The 18,283-nt window shown below is 35.4% G+C and overlaps 1 protein-coding gene across 2 annotated transcripts; it reads right to left on the bottom strand.

Annotated features, from left to right (window-relative positions):
• Nucleotides 1–12,114: 12,114 nt before the first annotated feature.
• On the bottom strand, nucleotides 12,115–17,167 carry LOC146732612 (uncharacterized). 2 transcript variants are annotated; one of them, XM_085492095.1, is made up of 5 exons: nucleotides 16,780–17,167; nucleotides 16,194–16,305; nucleotides 15,545–15,820; nucleotides 14,296–15,405; nucleotides 12,115–13,501 (listed from the first exon to the last, which is right to left on the bottom strand). In XM_085492095.1, exons 1-5 carry the CDS (start codon nucleotides 17,152–17,154, stop codon nucleotides 12,663–12,665), a joined length of 2,712 nt encoding a protein of 903 aa, XP_085348221.1. In that variant the 5' UTR covers nucleotides 17,155–17,167; the 3' UTR covers nucleotides 12,115–12,662. The 2 variants fall into 2 exon arrangements, with proteins under 2 accessions (XP_085348221.1, XP_085348222.1); XM_085492096.1 differs by lacking the exon at nucleotides 16,780–17,167 and adding an exon at nucleotides 16,039–16,066 and having other exon boundaries at nucleotides 16,194–16,758.
• Between the last annotated feature and the right edge of the window lie 1,116 nt (nucleotides 17,168–18,283).

Here is an 18,283-nt window from a genome sequence, read left to right as displayed (position 1 = left end):
GTATATGTCTAGAAAATTCCCGATATGTAAGCAGATTATCGCAACTGCGAACCGAAAATCGAAGACAAAATGCTTACAAAGTTATGAAAAGCGATTGCAAAGTTTGTAGAATTGTGTGGCAATGTTACATATGATATTATATTGACGGATTCCATAGTCAAAAGTTCGAAAACGTAAATACACATTTCGCACATTGCCGTTAAAGTAACGTACTATCACTCGAAGCATGTAGAGGTCATAGGTCAATTAAGAAGTTACTTGTACAAAAGCTATCAAGTTTAAAACAGATTCAAAAATGAAATAGTCGCTAATTCTAGTATATTTCCAATTACGTAAGCAGTAGTGTGGGTAGGTGAAGAGACAAAGTTTAATGTTAAGCTCAATCGGGCATGGTTAGTTCTTGCATGGGAGACTGCCTGAGAAAACCAACTGGGGATTTTTTTTGGTTTCATCACATACATATCAAAGATATGAGACAACGTTCGTGCATCTTTTTTTCACTGTGATGTTAATCATTTTTAGTAGAAAGACATGGAAATTTAGGCTTGTTTTCAAATTCATGAACATTTTTCAATTTCCCTATTATTTTCGGAGAACAAGTTGGTGACGCTGTCGGCACATAGTGGAGTTTGACCTGTTAACTTACCGTGAAAAGTCGTACAAAGTGAACGCAAAGTTGTGCAAAGTGATTACAAGTTTGTAGATGTATTTGTATGTTTGACCTAAGTTGATGGCATATAGAAACCCGCAATTGTAAAGTCAAACAAATGAATAAAAGCGAGATGAAAACAGCCTATATTAGCAGAGTATCACATGAGCTGACTGACCGTAAAGATGATAGAAGCAGCATGCAATGTTGATAAAAGCGTTCAAAACGTTGGCGGAGTTGCATGTATATATAACCTAAGTCATTGGAATGCCAACCCAGCAGTTAAATTACGAAAACATTGAGTATATGTCTAGAAAATTCCCGATATGTAAGCAGATTATCGCAACTGCGAACCGAAAATTGAAGACAAAATGCTTACAAAGTTATGAAAAGCGATTGCAAAGTTTGTAGAATCGTTTGGCAATGTTACATATGATATTATATTGACGGATTCCATAGTCAAAAGTTCGAAAACGTAAATACACATTTCGCACATTGCCGTTAAAGTAACGAACTATCACTCGAAGCATGTAGAGGTCATAGGTCAATTCAAGAAGTTACTTGTACAAAAGCTATCAAGTTTAAAACAGTTTCAAAAATGAAATAGTCGCTAATTCGAGTATATTTCCAATTACGTAAGCAGTAGTGTGGGTAGGTGAAGAGACAAAGTTTAATGTTAAGCTCAATCGGGCATGGTTAGTTCTTGCATGGGAGACTGCCTGAGAAAACCATCTGGGGATTTTTTTTGGTTTCATCACATACATATGAAAGATATGAGACAACGTTCGTGCATCTTTTTTTCACTGTGATGTTAATCATTTTTAGTAGAAAGACATAGAAATTTAGGCTTGTTTTCAAATTCATGAACATTTTTCAATTTCCCTATTATTTTCGGAGAACAAGTTGGTGACGCTGTCGGCACATAGTGGAGTTTGACCTGTTAACTTACCGTGAAAAGTCGTACAAAGTGAACGCAAAGTTGTGCAAAGTGATTACAAAGTTTGTAGATGTATTTGTATGTTTGACCTAAGTTGTTGGCATATAGAAACCCGCAATTGTAAAGTCAAACAAATGAATAAAAGCGAGATGAAAACAGCCGATATTAGCAGAGTATCACATGAGCTGACTGACCGTAAAGATGATAGAAGCAGCATGCAAAGTTGATAAAAGCGTTCAAAACGTTGGCGGAGTTGCATGTATATATAACCTAAGTCATTGGAATGCCAACCCCGCAGTTAAATTTCGAAAACATTGAGTATATGTCTAGAAAATTCCCGATATGTAAGCAGATTATCGCAACTGCGAACCGAAAATCGAAGACAAAATGCTTACAAAGTTATGAAAAGCGATTGCAAAGTTTGTAGAATCGTGTGGCAATGTTACATACGATATTATATTGACGGATTCCATAGTCAAAAGTTCGAAAACGTAAATACACATTTCGCACATTGCCGTTAAAGTAACGTACTATCACTCGAAGCATGTAGAGGTCATAGGTCAATTCAAGAAGTTACTTGTACAAAAGCTATCAAGTTTAAAACAGATTCAAAAATGAAATAGTCGCTAATTCTAGTATATTTCCAATTACGTAAGCAGTAGTGTGGGTAGGTGAAGAGACAAAGTTTAATGTTAAGCTCAATCGGGCATGGTTAGTTCTTGCATGGGAGACTGCCTGAGAAAACCATCTGGGGATTTTTTTTGGTTTCATCACATACATATCAAAGATATGAGACAACGTTCGTGCATCTTTTTTTCACTGTGATGTTAATCATTTTTAGTAGAAAGACATGGAAATTTAGGCTTGTTTTCAAATTCATGAACATTTTTCAATTTCCCTATTATTTTCGGAGAACAAGTTGGTGACGCTGTCGGCACATAGTGGAGTTTGACCTGTTAACTTACCGTGAAAAGTCGTACAAAGTGAACGCAAAGTTGTGCAAATTGATTACAAAGTTTGTAGATGCATTTGTATGTTTGACCTAAGTTGTTGGCATATAGAAACCCGCAATTGTAAAGTCAAACAAATGAATAAAAGCGAGATGAAAACAGCCGATATTAGCAGAGTATCACATGAGCTGACTGACCGTAAAGATGATAGAAGCAGCATGCAATGTTGATAAAAGCGTTCAAAACGTTGGCGGAGTTGCATGTATATATAACCTAAGTCATTGGAATGCCAACCCAGCAGTTAAATTTCGAAAACATTGAGTATATGTCTAGAAAATTCCCGATATGTAAGCAGATTATCGCAACTGCGAACCGAAAATTGAAGACAAAATGCTTACAAAGTTATGAAAAGCGATTGCAAAGTTTGTAGAATCGTTTGGCAATGTTACATATGATATTATATTGACGGATTCCATAGTCAAAAGTTCGAAAACGTAAATACACATTTCGCACATTGCCGTTAAAGTAACGTACTATCACTCGAAGCATGTAGAGGTCATAGGTCAATTCAAGAAGTTACTTGTACAAAAGCTATCAAGTTTAAAACAGTTTCAAAAATGAAATAGTCGCTAATTCGAGTATATTTCCAATTACGTATGCAGTAGTGTGGGTAGGTGAAGAGACAAAGTTTAATGTTAAGCTCAATCGGGCATGGTTAGTTCTTGCATGGGAGACTGCCTGAGAAAACCATCTGGGGATTTTTTTTGGTTTCATCACATACATATGAAAGATATGAGACAACGTTCGTGCATCTTTTTTTCACTGTGATGTTAATCATTTTTAGTAGAAAGACATGGAAATTTACGCTTGTTTTCAAATTCATGAACATTTTTCAATTTCCCTATTATTTTCGGAGAACAAGTTGGTGACGCTGTCGGCACATAGTGGAGTTTGACCTGTTAACTTACCGTGAAAAGTCGTACAAAGTGAACGCAAAGTTGTGCAAAGTGATTACAAAATTTGTAGATGTATTTGTATGTTTGACCTAAGTTGTTGGCATATAGAAACCCGCAATTGTAAAGTCAAACAAATGAATAAAAGCGAGATGAAAACAGCCTATATTAGCAGAGTATCACATGAGCTGACTGACCATAAAGATGATAGAAGCAGCATGCAATGTTGATAAAAGCGTTCAAAACGTTGGCGGAGTTGCATGTATATATAACCTAAGTCATTGGAATGCCAACCCAGCAGTTAAATTTCGAAAACATTGAGTATATGTCTAGAAAATTCCCGATATGTAAGCAGATTATCGCAACTGCGAACCGAAAATTGAAGACAAAATGCTTACAAAGTTATGAAAAGCGATTGCAAAGTTTGTAGAATCGTTTGGCAATGTTACATATGATATTATATTGACGGATTCCATAGTCAAAAGTTCGAAAACGTAAATACACATTTCGCACATTGCCGTTAAAGTAACGTACTATCACTCGAAGCATGTAGAGGTCATAGGTCAATTCAAGAAGTTACTTGTACAAAAGCTATAAAGTTTAAAACAGTTTCAAAAATGAAATAGTCGCTAATTCGAGTATATTTCCAATTACGTAAGCAGTAGTGTGGGTAGGTGAAGAGACAAAGTTTAATGTTAAGCTCAATCGGGCATGGTTAGTTCTTGCATGGGAGACTGCCTGAGAAAACCATCTGGAGATTTTTTTTGGTTTCATCACATACATATGAAAGATATGAGACAACGTTCGTGCATCTTTTTTTCACTGTGATGTTAATCATTTTTAGTAGAAAGACATGGAAATTTACGCTTGTTTTAAAATTCATGAACATTTTTCAATTTCCCTATTATTTTCGGAGAACAAGTTGGTGACGCTGTCGGCACATAGTGGAGTTTGACCTGTTAACTTACCGTGAAAAGTCGTACAAAGTGAACGCAAAGTTGTGCAAAGTGATTACAAAGTTTGTAGATGTATTTGTATGTTTGACCTAAGTTGTTGGCATATAGAAACCCGCAATTGTAAAGTCAAACAAATGAATAAAAGCGAGATGAAAACAGCCGATATTAGCAGAGTATCACATGAGCTGACTGACCGTAAAGATGATAGAAGCAGCATGCAAAGTTGATAAAAGCGTTCAAAACGTTGGCGGAGTTGCATGTATATATAACCTAAGTCATTGGAATGCCAACCCCGCAGTTAAATTTCGAAAACATTGAGTATATGTCTAGAAAATTCCCGATATGTAAGCAGATTATCGCAACTGCGAACCGAAAATCGAAGACAAAATGCTTACAAAGTTATGAAAAGCGATTGCAAAGTTTGTAGAATCGTGTGGCAATGTTACATATGATATTATATTGACGGATTCCATAGTCAAAAGTTCGAAAACGTAAATACACATTTCGCACATTGCCGTTAAAGTAACGTACTATCACTCGAAGCATGTAGAGGTCATAGGTCAATTCAAGAAGTTACTTGTACAAAAGCTATCAAGTTTAAAACAGATTCAAAAATGAAATAGTCGCTAATTCTAGTATATTTCCAATTACGTAAGCAGTAGTGTGGGTAGGTGAAGAGACAAAGTTTAATGTTAAGCTCAATCGGGCATGGTTAGTTCTTGCATGGGAGACTGCCTGAGAAAACCATCTGGGGATTTTTTTTGGTTTCATCACATACATATCAAAGATATGAGACAACGTTCGTGCATCTTTTTTTCACTGTGATGTTAATCATTTTTAGTAGAAAGACATGGAAATTTAGGCTTGTTTTCAAATTCATGAACATTTTTCAATTTCCCTATTATTTTCGGAGAACAAGTTGGTGACGCTGTCGGCACATAGTGGAGTTTGACCTGTTAACTTACCGTGAAAAGTCGTGCAAAGTGAACGCAAAGTTGTGCAAAGTGATTACAAGTTTGTAGATGTATTTGTATGTTTGACCTAAGTTGTTGGCATATAGAAACCCGCAATTGTAAAGTCAAACAAATGAATAAAAGCGAGATGAAAACAGCCTATATTAGCAGAGTATCACATGAGCTGACTGACCGTAAAGATGATAGAAGCAGCATGCAAAGTTGATAAAAGCGTTCAAAACGTTGGCGGAGTTGCATGTATATATAACCTAAGTCATTGGAATGCCAACCCAGCGGTTAAATTTCGAAAACATTGAGTATATGTCTAGAAAATTCCCGATATGTAAGCAGATTATCGCAACTGCGAACCGAAAATTGAAGACAAAATGCTTACAAAGTTATGAAAAGCGATTGCAAAGTTTGTAGAATCGTTTGGCAATGTTACATATGATATTATATTGACGGATTCCATAGTCAAAAGTTCGAAAACGTAAATACACATTTCGCACATTGCCGTTAAAGTAACGTACTATCACTCGAAGCATGTAGAGGTCATAGGTCAATTCAAGAATTTACTTGTACAAAAGCTATCAAGTTTAAAACAGTTTCAAAAATGAAATAGTCGCTAATTCGAGTATATTTCCAATTACGTAAGCAGTAGTGTGGGTAGATGAAGAGACAAAGTTTAATGTTAAGCTCAATCGGGCATGGTTAGTTCTTGCATGGGAGACTGCCTGAGAAAACCATCTGGGGATTTTTTTTGGTTTCATCACATACATATCAAAGATATGAGACAACGTTCGTGCATCTTTTTTTCACTGTGATGTTAATCATTTTTAGTAGAAAGACATGGAAATTTACGCTTGTTTTCAAATTCATGAACATTTTTCAATTTCCCTATTATTTTCGGAGAACAAGTTGGTGACGCTGTCGGCACATAGTGGAGTTTGACCTGTTAACTTACCGTGAAAAGTCGTACAAAGTGAACGCAAAGTTGTGCAAAGTGATTACAAAGTTTGTAGATGTATTTGTATGTTTGACCTAAGTTGTTGGCATATAGAAACCCGCAATTGTAAAGTCAAACAAATGAATAAAAGCGAGATGAAAACAGCCTATATTAGCAGAGTATCACATGAGCTGACTGACCGTAAAGATGATAGAAGCAGCATGCAATGTTGATAAAAGCGTTCAAAACGTTGGCGGAGTTGCATGTATATATAACCTAAGTCATTGGAATGCCAACCCAGCAGTTAAATTTCGAAAACATTGAGTATATGTCTAGAAAATTCCCGATATGTAAGCAGATTATCGCAACTGCGAACCGAAAATTGAAGACAAAATGCTTACAAAGTTATGAAAAGCGATTGCAAAGTTTGTAGAATCGTTTGGCAATGTTACATATGATATTATATTGACGGATTCCATAGTCAAAAGTTCGAAAACGTAAATACACATTTCGCACATTGCCGTTAAAGTAACGTACTATCACTCGAAGCATGTAGAGGTCATAGGTCAATTCAAGAAGTTACTTGTACAAAAGCTATCAAGTTTAAAACAGATTCAAAAATGAAATAGTCGCTAATTCGAGTATATTTCCAATTACGTAAGTAGTAGTGTGGGTAGGTGAAGAGACAAAGTTTAATGTTAAGCTCAATCGGGCATGGTTAGTTCTTGCATGGGAGACTGCCTGAGAAAACCATCTGGGGATTTTTTTTGGTTTCATCACATACATATCAAAGATATGAGACAACGTTCGTGCATCTTTTTTTCACTGTGATGTTAATCATTTTTAGTAGAAAGACATGGAAATTTACGCTTGTTTTCAAATTCATGAACATTTTTCAATTTCCCTATTATTTTCGGAGAACAAGTTGGTGACGCTGTCGGCACATAGTGGAGTTTGACCTGTTAACTTACCGTGAAAAGTCGTACAAAGTGAACGCAAAGTTGTGCAAAGTGATTACAAAGTTTGTAGATATATTTGTATGTTTGACCTAAGTTGTTGGCATATAGAAACCCGCAATTGTAAAGTCAAACAAATGAATAAAAGCGAGATGAAAACAGCCTATATTAGCAGAGTATCACATGAGCTGACTGACCGTAAAGATGATAGAAGCAGCATGCAATGTTGATAAAAGCGTTCAAAACGTTGGCGGAGTTGCATGTATATATAACCTAAGTCATTGGAATGCCAACCCAGCAGTTAAATTTCGAAAACATTGAGTATATGTCTAGAAAATTCCCGATATGTAAGCAGATTATCGCAACTGCGAACCGAAAATTGAAGACAAAATGCTTACAAAGTTATGAAAAGCGATTGCAAAGTTTGTAGAATCGTTTGGCAATGTTACATATGATATTATATTGACGGATTCCATAGTCAAAAGTTCGAAAACGTAAATACACATTTCGCACATTGCCGTTAAAGTAACGTACTATCACTCGAAGCATGTAGAGGTCATAGGTCAATTCAAGAAGTTACTTGTACAAAAGCTATCAAGTTTAAAACAGATTCAAAAATGAAATAGTCGCTAATTCGAGTATATTTCCAATTACGTAAGCAGTAGTGTGGGTAGGTGAAGAGACAAAGTTTAATGTTAAGCTCAATCGGGCATGGTTAGTTCTTGCATGGGAGACTGCCTGAGAAAACCATCTGGGGATTTTTTTTGGTTTCATCACATACATATCAAAGATATGAGACAACGTTCGTGCATCTTTTTTTCACTGTGATGTTAATCATTTTTAGTAGAAAGACATGGAAATTTTCGCTTGTTTTCAAATTCATGAACATTTTTCAATTTCCCTATTATTTTCGGAGAACAAGTTGGTGACGCTGTCGGCACATAGTGGAGTTTGACCTGTTAACTTACCGTGAAAAGTCGTACAAAGTGAACGCAAAGTTGTGCAAAGTGATTACAAAGTTTGTAGATGTATTTGTATGTTTGACCTAAGTTGTTGGCATATAGAAACCCGCAATTGTAAAGTCAAACAAATGAATAAAAGCGAGATGAAAACAGCCTATATTAGCAGAGTATCACATGAGCTGACTGACCGTAAAGATGATAGAAGCAGCATGCAATGTTGATAAAAGCGTTCAAAACGTTGGCGGAGTTGCATGTATATATAACCTAAGTCATTGGAATGCCAACCCAGCAGTTAAATTTCGAAAACATTGAGTATATGTCTAGAAAATTCCCGATATGTAAGCAGATTATCGCAACTGCGAACCGAAAATTGAAGACAAAATGCTTACAAAGTTATGAAAAGCGATTGCAAAGTTTGTAGAATCGTTTGGCAATGTTACATATGATATTATATTGACGGATTCCATAGTCAAAAGTTCGAAAACGTAAATACACATTTCGCACATTGCCGTTAAAGTAACGTACTATCACTCGAAGCATGTAGAGGTCATAGGTCAATTCAAGAAGTTACTTGTACAAAAGCTATCAAGTTTAAAACAGATTCAAAAATGAAATAGTCGCTAATTCGAGTATATTTCCAATTACGTAAGTAGTAGTGTGGGTAGGTGAAGAGACAAAGTTTAATGTTAAGCTCAATCGGGCATGGTTAGTTCTTGCATGGGAGACTGCCTGAGAAAACCATCTGGGGATTTTTTTTGGTTTCATCACATACATATCAAAGATATGAGACAACGTTCGTGCATCTTTTTTTCACTGTGATGTTAATCATTTTTAGTAGAAAGACATGGAAATTTACGCTTGTTTTCAAATTCATGAACATTTTTCAATTTCCCTATTATTTTCGGAGAACAAGTTGGTGACGCTGTCGGCACATAGTGGAGTTTGACCTGTTAACTTACCGTGAAAAGTCGTACAAAGTGAACGCAAAGTTGTGCAAAGTGATTACAAAGTTTGTAGATATATTTGTATGTTTGACCTAAGTTGTTGGCATATAGAAACCCGCAATTGTAAAGTCAAACAAATGAATAAAAGCGAGATGAAAACAGCCTATATTAGCAGAGTATCACATGAGCTGACTGACCGTAAAGATGATAGAAGCAGCATGCAATGTTGATAAAAGCGTTCAAAACGTTGGCGGAGTTGCATGTATATATAACCTAAGTCATTGGAATGCCAACCCAGCAGTTAAATTTCGAAAACATTGAGTATATGTCTAGAAAATTCCCGATATGTAAGCAGATTATCGCAACTGCGAACCGAAAATTGAAGACAAAATGCTTACAAAGTTATGAAAAGCGATTGCAAAGTTTGTAGAATCGTTTGGCAATGTTACATATGATATTATATTGACGGATTCCATAGTCAAAAGTTCGAAACGTAAATACACATTTCGCACATTGCCGTTAAAGTAACGTACTATCACTCGAAGCATGTAGAGGTCATAGGTCAATTCAAGAAGTTACTTGTACAAAAGCTATCAAGTTTAAAACAGATTCAAAAATGAAATAGTCGCTAATTCGAGTATATTTCCAATTACGTAAGCAGTAGTGTGGGTAGGTGAAGAGACAAAGTTTAATGTTAAGCTCAATCGGGCATGGTTAGTTCTTGCATGGGAGACTGCCTGAGAAAACCATCTGGGGATTTTTTTTGGTTTCATCACATACATATCAAAGATATGAGACAACGTTCGTGCATCTTTTTTTCACTGTGATGTTAATCATTTTTAGTAGAAAGACATGGAAATTTTCGCTTGTTTTCAAATTCATGAACATTTTTCAATTTCCCTATTATTTTCGGAGAACAAGTTGGTGACGCTGTCGGCACATAGTGGAGTTTGACCTGTTAACTTACCGTGAAAAGTCGTACAAAGTGAACGCAAAGTTGTGCAAAGTGATTACAAAGTTTGTAGATGTATTTGTATGTTTGACCTAAGTTGTTGGCATATAGAAACCCGCAATTGTAAAGTCAAACAAATGAATAAAAGCGAGATGAAAACAGCCTATATTAGCAGAGTATCACATGAGCTGACTGACCGTAAAGATGATAGAAGCAGCATGCAATGTTGATAAAAGCGTTCAAAACGTTGGCGGAGTTGCATGTATATATAACCTAAGTCATTGGAATGCCAACCCAGCAGTTAAATTTCGAAAACATTGAGTATATGTCTAGAAAATTCCCGATATGTAAGCAGATTATCGCAACTGCGAACCGAAAATTGAAGACAAAATGCTTACAAAGTTATGAAAAGCGATTGCAAAGTTTGTAGAATCGTTTGGCAATGTTACATATGATATTATATTGACGGATTCCATAGTCAAAAGTTCGAAAACGTAAATACACATTTCGCACATTGCCGTTAAAGTAACGTACTATCACTCGAAGCATGTAGAGGTCATAGGTCAATTCAAGAAGTTACTTGTACAAAAGCTATCAAGTTTAAAACAGATTCAAAAATGAAATAGTCGCTAATTCGAGTATATTTCCAATTACGTAAGCAGTAGTGTGGGTAGGTGAAGAGACAAAGTTTAATGTTAAGCTCAATCGGGCATGGTTAGTTCTTGCATGGGAGACTGCCTGAGAAAACCATCTGGGGATTTTTTTTGGTTTCATCACATACATATCAAAGATATGAGACAACGTTCGTGCATCTTTTTTTCACTGTGATGTTAATCATTTTTAGTAGAAAGACATGGAAATTTACGCTTGTTTTCAAATTCATGAACATTTTTCAATTTCCCTATTATTTTCGGAGAACAAGTTGGTGACGCTGTCGGCACATAGTGGAGTTTGACCTGTTAAGGTAGAACAGGACCTTAGACTCAAAAAATCACTTACAGACAGATTATAGTGAAACTTACCATAGTTGGTCAACACAATGTAATTATCCTTAATTTTAGTTTTCAGAAAAATCTACCGTCCAGAATTTGTGATATTGCCATAAGTTAGGTCAAAGGTCAAATTTTATCAAAGCTTTATCTAATTGTCAATGAACTAAAATATTTCAAAAAAAAACATAGACCTATGTGTATTATTATCAGCATACAGCGTCATATACACAAATATTGGAACAAAACAAGGCATGTGTAATCTTTATTTTTGTCTAAAAATCAATTTATTAAATAAAATATGTTTCAGTTTTCTAACCAAAAAACTGCTCACTTAGAAAGATACAAGAATAAAAAAAAAATGTACGGTAAATATTTTTGAAATTTGCTAAAAATAATCTAACCATGGTTCTTCACCAGTCATTTAGAAAAAAAAGGTGGGTCAACAGTCCACAACTGCCACTATACAGAATCAAATGTCTGATATGTTCGAAATTGTACAGACTAAAAGAGCGCCCTCAGTGGTCAATGGTGGTAATTGTACAACTAGATTATGCACTTGAAATTGATGCAGCAACATTGTATCATATCAAAATAGACAAGAGGGAGTTAGAATTACCAAATTAGGAATGTTAAACATCAGTGCAGGGTACAGCAGGGTATCTCCCCCAGTAATAGGCATGGGGGTGTACTTCCATTAATTTTGGGTAGGGGCTCCCCAGCAACTGGAAATTGGGCAAATACAAACATGTATGCATAAATAAAATATGTATGAACTTCCATTTTGGTCTGAGATTTTTATGTCTGAAAAAGGATCAACAAGATCGGCCGGGCATGAAAAAGAGGGATCTATACTGTCATGGTGCAAACCTGTGTACATTTTCAATTGGTGTACCCCTCCCCCAGGGGTTATAGGTCATGCTTGTTTGAATGAAACAATGTTAATTTTGGAATCTTTAGATAAGTGTTATTTTACAGTTTCTATACTTTATTCAACAATGTCTTAGATGTTATGGTGAGTAAATCTCATTATTTATGAACCTGCACCATAAAATAAACATCACAGTGAACTATAAAAATAATTGTTCATTTGTCAATAAATAAATATATATATATATATATATATAAATAATGTTATGCAGTGTAAGGGTATATACTTTATTGATATGCATTTTAAACCAGTCAGCTACAAATACATATACACTGTACCGGTAATTTATGGAAGCTAAGATACATGGAAGCCTTCCTTCAGTTGTCACAGTCAGGGAATATTATATTAAGTAAGCAATTCACAATGCAAAGGATAGTAATAAGGTGTAAAGAAAATATCAATAATAAAGGCAAGAATAAAATGGCACTGGTTCCATTGAAAGCAATGCAATGAATATCAATAATGTAATAAGACAATGTATTACAAAAGAATGGTAGGTAATGTAATGAAGATTAATAATGTAATGAAATCACACTATGGTTGGCACCTTGCATAATAAGCATAGACTTATAACCAAGTTCAATTTACTCAACACTAGCTGTCTGCTTGTTACCAAAATACGTACACAAACTCTCAATGATTTTCCGAGATGATGTAACTCTGGGTTTACCATTAAATTTTTCTGTTAATAAATTTTCTAAGCCTTCTGTACCTGATCTCTGAAATGCTAAAAGTAGATGTTCATAATTGAGACCAGAATTTGCTATTTTTTGAGACATTCCACTGCTGATGACATTTGTAGATACTAATGGCTGTAAAGTATGTAAAAGTGGCCTACATCTATCAGTAAATCTGACTAGATCAATAACAGACTGTGTTGTTTTACAATACCCTATGAAAGATGAGACTGCGGAGATATGACATGACAGAAGTAGTTGCTGCAAAGCACACACATCATCAATTGCATTATGAGCATTGTACTGTTGATCTAAAAAATCACTGTAAAGAGAACTTTGGGAATATGATTGTTTCCCGGGATATAAAGATCTAAACAGAGGCAATGTATCTCCAAAACTGCTGATTAAATTACAGAATATCTCAGTTTGGTTACAATTGATAATGGCCCTGACAAAATGCCTCATATCAAATGCATGGGCATTGTGACCAACTAAAACAACTGGATTTTTTTGCTGATCAAGAAATGCAGCAAAATTGGTTAGTCCTTCAGCTATTGATGTACTGGGTACCACATTTCCATTATATAGGAGTCTCCTTTCATTTCCCATCATGGCTGTTTGTAGATGTGTGATGTGTTGAACTCTTGGTGTAATTTCATTTTCAGGCAAAACGTAACTGTTAAAAACAGTTTCTCTTGATTCATTGATTCCTATTGCAGATATCTGAGTTATTTCAGCATCGTGACCTACACATATATTTGAAAAAAATTATTAGCAGGTATATTTATTATGATCTTAGCAGCAATTTATGCCCAGGTGTCACGTAACATATTGCTGTGTGGAGGGGGGATGCCACTGAGCCCTCAAAAATAACAAATTTTATACTAGAGAAAGGACAAAGTCTACACCCATATTTTTATCAAATAAGAATCACAAAACAAGGTACTGTACAATAATTTATTTTTATTGACATTTAATTTAACTATTTCAATGTTTTCAGCATATTCACTGTGTTTTAATTCAGCGGATTTAACTTATCAGCGAAAATAGTGAAATTAAAACCCAGTGAATCATTAATACATTTACAGTAGATGCTAGTTTAAACTGTGCATGCATGCAAAATGTCAGGTTAACTCATCAGTTTGCATCAACTATTTTGCGCTGAATCCCCATTTAATAATTATAAAAAATCGGGAGTACCAATTTCAATGGCACGTCCCCATTCTATTAGGCAATTTCAATGACCCCCCCCCCCGCACACACACACAAACATGATTTCTTGATGATTATACACATGCAGGCTTCACATTTCTTTAGTGCAGTGCAAAGTAATTTTGGCTGTGTGCAACAAGGTATTACGGTCTTAGAAACTAGGATTTCTTTTGCATACAGTTCACTCAATAGGTTATGAAAATTTAGGTACACTTGTTAATTGAGTAAAAATACAAGAATTATAAGTGAACGCAAGCCTGACATGTGTACAGTCAATAATCAAAATGCATTACAAACAAAGGAATTATGATCTGGTAATGACACTGACCTGTACCTGTTGTTTCTAAATCAAAGATAATTATATTTTCTTCATTTGGATGGTACTGTATTAGCTCAGGTTTGACTGTAGCCCCAGGAATCTCCACAGTCTGTCTGACGTTATGGTATCCACAACCCTGTTCATATTGGGTACCTTCTCTAACCTCTTGTCTCATTTTCTTTCTACTCCTTTGTTCTTTCAACTCACGCCTCCTCTTTTTATATTTTGCTTTATTTTGATCCTTCTGCTTTCTGCTTAGTATTTTGTCCTGTTTTGAAGCAAATGTACAAGTATGTACACCTGGTGACAGTTTTATGGTAGCCACTGCTTTAGAAATGTAACTTCTGCCTAAATTTTTTTGGGCAACTGCAGCTGCAACTCTGAAATCATTGGATTCGCTACAACCATAGTGGCGGATCTTTGGTGCCTTACTGCCAATGATATTGTTCAGTGATTCGTTTTGCTGGCTTGAACCAAGCGGAGCAAGTTTATCAGCATTTGATGCATACAGCTGTAAAATACTATTCAAGTCAGCTCTCAAAAGATCACTATTCAGGTACTTCTGTCTTGGTAGGTGTTTAGGAAGATAGTTAGGATTAGTAAGGGCCTTGCACCAAATAGTATCACAATTATTGTGATCACCAAATATGTGAGATACAATACTTGGTAGTGCCTTTTTTATACCACTTACGTTTTCCTTGTTTTGTTTTAATGCACATGCGAAACAGTACTGAATGTGCTCTATGACTGATTGTGTGAGTTCTTTGTGTTTGTTTTTTATATTGTGAAGCTGGTTGCCAATGGCTCTCTTGGCATGTTGGATGTCAGACCATTTTCCAATATTTTCATCTACTTCAGCTCGTAGTTTGCTAAGGGTAGTGGAGTCATCATCACCTACCAGTATGGAGTAATTTAGACCAGCATCACCACTCCTCTTAAACAATTCCACTGCAACACTGGATTCCATGGATTTTGATGATCCATCATGGTTTTTTCTGCAGTCATGTGGTGTTACACTCTTACAATGTTCCCTTGCCATGTCACACATCTTACAGTGTTTGTTCCGAGTTGAATAGTCTAATACTTTTTTGGTTCCAAATCCCATCACTGAACCAGCACCTGAAAAAAAGAAATCATTTTCTTCAACACTGTTTTTTCATTTGGGTTTTCTCCCCAAACAGAGGTTGTGCATGTATTTCCATTTACAAATGATTGTAAATTGAAAAAAAAAATAGATGGATAGATAACTATACCATACCTGTCAAGCTATTGTGTGCTCTCCCTCTCTTCTGCCAACACATATCATATGATACAGGTATTTTGACCACTGGTAACTCAGTACTTTCAATACTGCTGATTGTGGATGATCTCTCCATCTCAGATGCATCTTTACAAGATTGGCGAGCAACAACCTCTATAACTTTACCAACTTCTCGTTCTCTGCGTTTCAGTGTTTTCTCATCAACTGGAGGAATATTCATTGAAGTTAATAATGCATTAACGTGAGTTGGACCAATTCCTGCATGCAGCATTCCTGAAAAAGTTGGAAATTTTAGTTGTCAGATTGTCTTGAAGTTTAATATTCCTCGATCAAAATACTTTATAACATCATGAGTGACAGGCCAATACCAATTTAAATAATAATTTTAAAAAGACTTTTATATAAATGTATTGAGTTCTCTGTTCATTGAAAATGAGACATGCATATCATAATAGTTCTGGTACTAAAAAAAACTAATGAGTATACTTAACTGTAAAAATCAGTATCACAAACATTATGCTGTGAATCAAAATAAATAAAAATGAAATTAAATAATATGAAAAAGTTAAGAATTTATAAGAAAAATGGTAACATTGTTTCTTTTGCATAACTGAGTATGCGTGAAATAAACTATGGACTTTCTCACCAGCAGCTAACTTGGTATTTACATCATAGCATTTTCTGCTGTGGCAATCAATAGTAGCATGTCTCTTCCCTGTATGAACATCATTTACTACTTGACAGGTGTCTTCATCACACTAAAATATAAGTAGTGCAGTAGAATAATTTAGGCTTTCACAATATGAAAACACCCAAGAATATTTACATACTAACAACATTCTCATTATTTGAAAATAATGCACTGAGTATTCGGGTTATTTGTAATATAAATTCATTACATTCTTGTAAAAATTATAAAACGGCTTTGTATTATATAAATATTATAACAAACGAATGTAAACCTTGGGTACTAGTAACTGGTAAAATGAACGCATTCCTCTACAACATGGCGAGCTTCAAGGCCAAGACAGTCGTTACCCAGATAGGATACTAGTATAAAGTTATGTGTGATTTTCAACATGTACGCGATATCATACTGACAGTGGCTGCAATATTTATTAACACATAAGGGGATGAAAAGAGGGAGTGAAAAAAGTTACAAATCAAATACAAGCTGATGTGATAATAATAAAATTAAAAACAAATCACTGAAAAAAAAATGGGTCACTTACTTGTACGTACAGTATGCTTGCCAAACCATATCGAGTTTCACCAATACAGGAATCAAGCCTCAGTGGGTTTTTACACATTTTACAGTGGTTCAACTGCTTAGCAACGTAATTTAAATCGACGACACGTCTGCCAACTCGCCAATCACCGCCGCTACTACTACTACTAGTATCGCGACCTGAACCCAATCGCAATGTTTCTTCATCGTGGTTTTCGTTGAATATTTTAGAAGTTTCACTCTGATTTCCACTTTTAACACATAAACTAGTATTAGAAGTAAATGGTTTAAGTGAGCGAAACTTACTGGGAATATCACCAGTTTTAGAAAACTTTCCACGAAACCGCGGCAGACTACGTTTGTTATTGTTGGTCGCCATTTTACCATAGCCGCAAAGTGCACTGTCGTAAATTGTCGTAATTCGATACCGCAAATAGAACTACGCGTTAATGACGTAAGCATCGTCCCGTTCTACCTTAACTTACCGTGAAAAGTCGTACAAAGTGAACGCAAAGTTGTGCAAAGTGATTACAAAGTTTGTAGATGTATTTGTATGTTTGACCTAAGTTGTTGGCATATAGAAACCCGCAATTGTAAAGTCAAACAAATGAATAAAAGCGAGATGAAAACAGCCTATATTAGCAGAGTATCACATGAGCTGACTGACCGTAAAGATGATAGAAGCAGCATGCAATGTTGATAAAAGCGTTCAAAACGTTGGCGGAGTTGCATGTATATATAACCTAAGTCATTGGAATGCCAACCCAGCAGTTAAATTTCGAAAACATTGAGTATATGTCTAGAAAATTCCCGATATGTAAGCAGATTATCGCAACTGCGAACCGAAAATTGAAGACAAAATGCTTACAAAGTTATGAAAAGCGATTGCAAAGTTTGTAGAATCGTTTGGCAATGTTACATATGATATTATATTGACGGATTCCATAGTCAAAAGTTCGAAAACGTAAATACACATTTCGCACATTGCCGTTAAAGTAACGTACTATCACTCGAAGCATGTAGAGGTCATAGGTCAATTCAAGAAGTTACTTGTACAAAAGCTATCAAGTTTAAAACAGATTCAAAAATGAAATAGTCGCTAATTCGAGTATATTTCCAATTACGTAAGCAGTAGTGTGGGTAGGTGAAGAGACAAAGTTTAATGTTAAGCTCAATCGGGCATGGTTAGTTCTTGCATGGGAGACTGCCTGAGAAAACCATCTGGGGATTTTTTTTGGTTTCATCACATACATATCAAAGATATGAGACAACGTTCGTGCATCTTTTTTTCACTGTGATGTTAATCATTTTTAGTAGAAAGACATGGAAATTTTCGCTTGTTTTCAAATTCATGAACATTTTTCAATTTCCCTATTATTTTCGGAGAACAAGTTGGTGACGCTGTCGGCACATAGTGGAGTTTGACCTGTTAACTTACCGTGAAAAGTCGTACAAAGTGAACGCAAAGTTGTGCAAAGTGATTACAAAGTTTGTAGATGCAATTGTAT

This window comes from Saccoglossus kowalevskii, chromosome 17 (assembly GCF_978046115.1).
Source record: "Saccoglossus kowalevskii chromosome 17, keSacKowa6.1, whole genome shotgun sequence".
In the NCBI taxonomy this organism is placed as follows: domain Eukaryota; kingdom Metazoa; phylum Hemichordata; class Enteropneusta; family Harrimaniidae; genus Saccoglossus; species Saccoglossus kowalevskii.
This window is presented reverse-complemented; position numbering and strand designations above follow the sequence as displayed.

What these genes read in the sequence shown, in the direction of transcription:
- LOC146732612 (XM_085492095.1), bottom strand. Translation starts at nt 17,154, where the DNA reads ATGGCGACCAACAATAACAAACGTAGTCTGCCGCGGTTTCGTGGAAAG. An exon ending in CAAGCATACTGTACGTACAA is followed by an intron (nt 16,306 to 16,779) that starts GTAAGTGACCCA and finishes CTTATATTTTAG; the next exon opens with TGTGATGAAGACACCTGTCA. An exon ending in TTTAGAAACAACAGGTACAG is followed by an intron (nt 13,502 to 14,295) that starts GTCAGTGTCATT and finishes ATATATGTGTAG; the next exon opens with GTCACGATGCTGAAATAACT.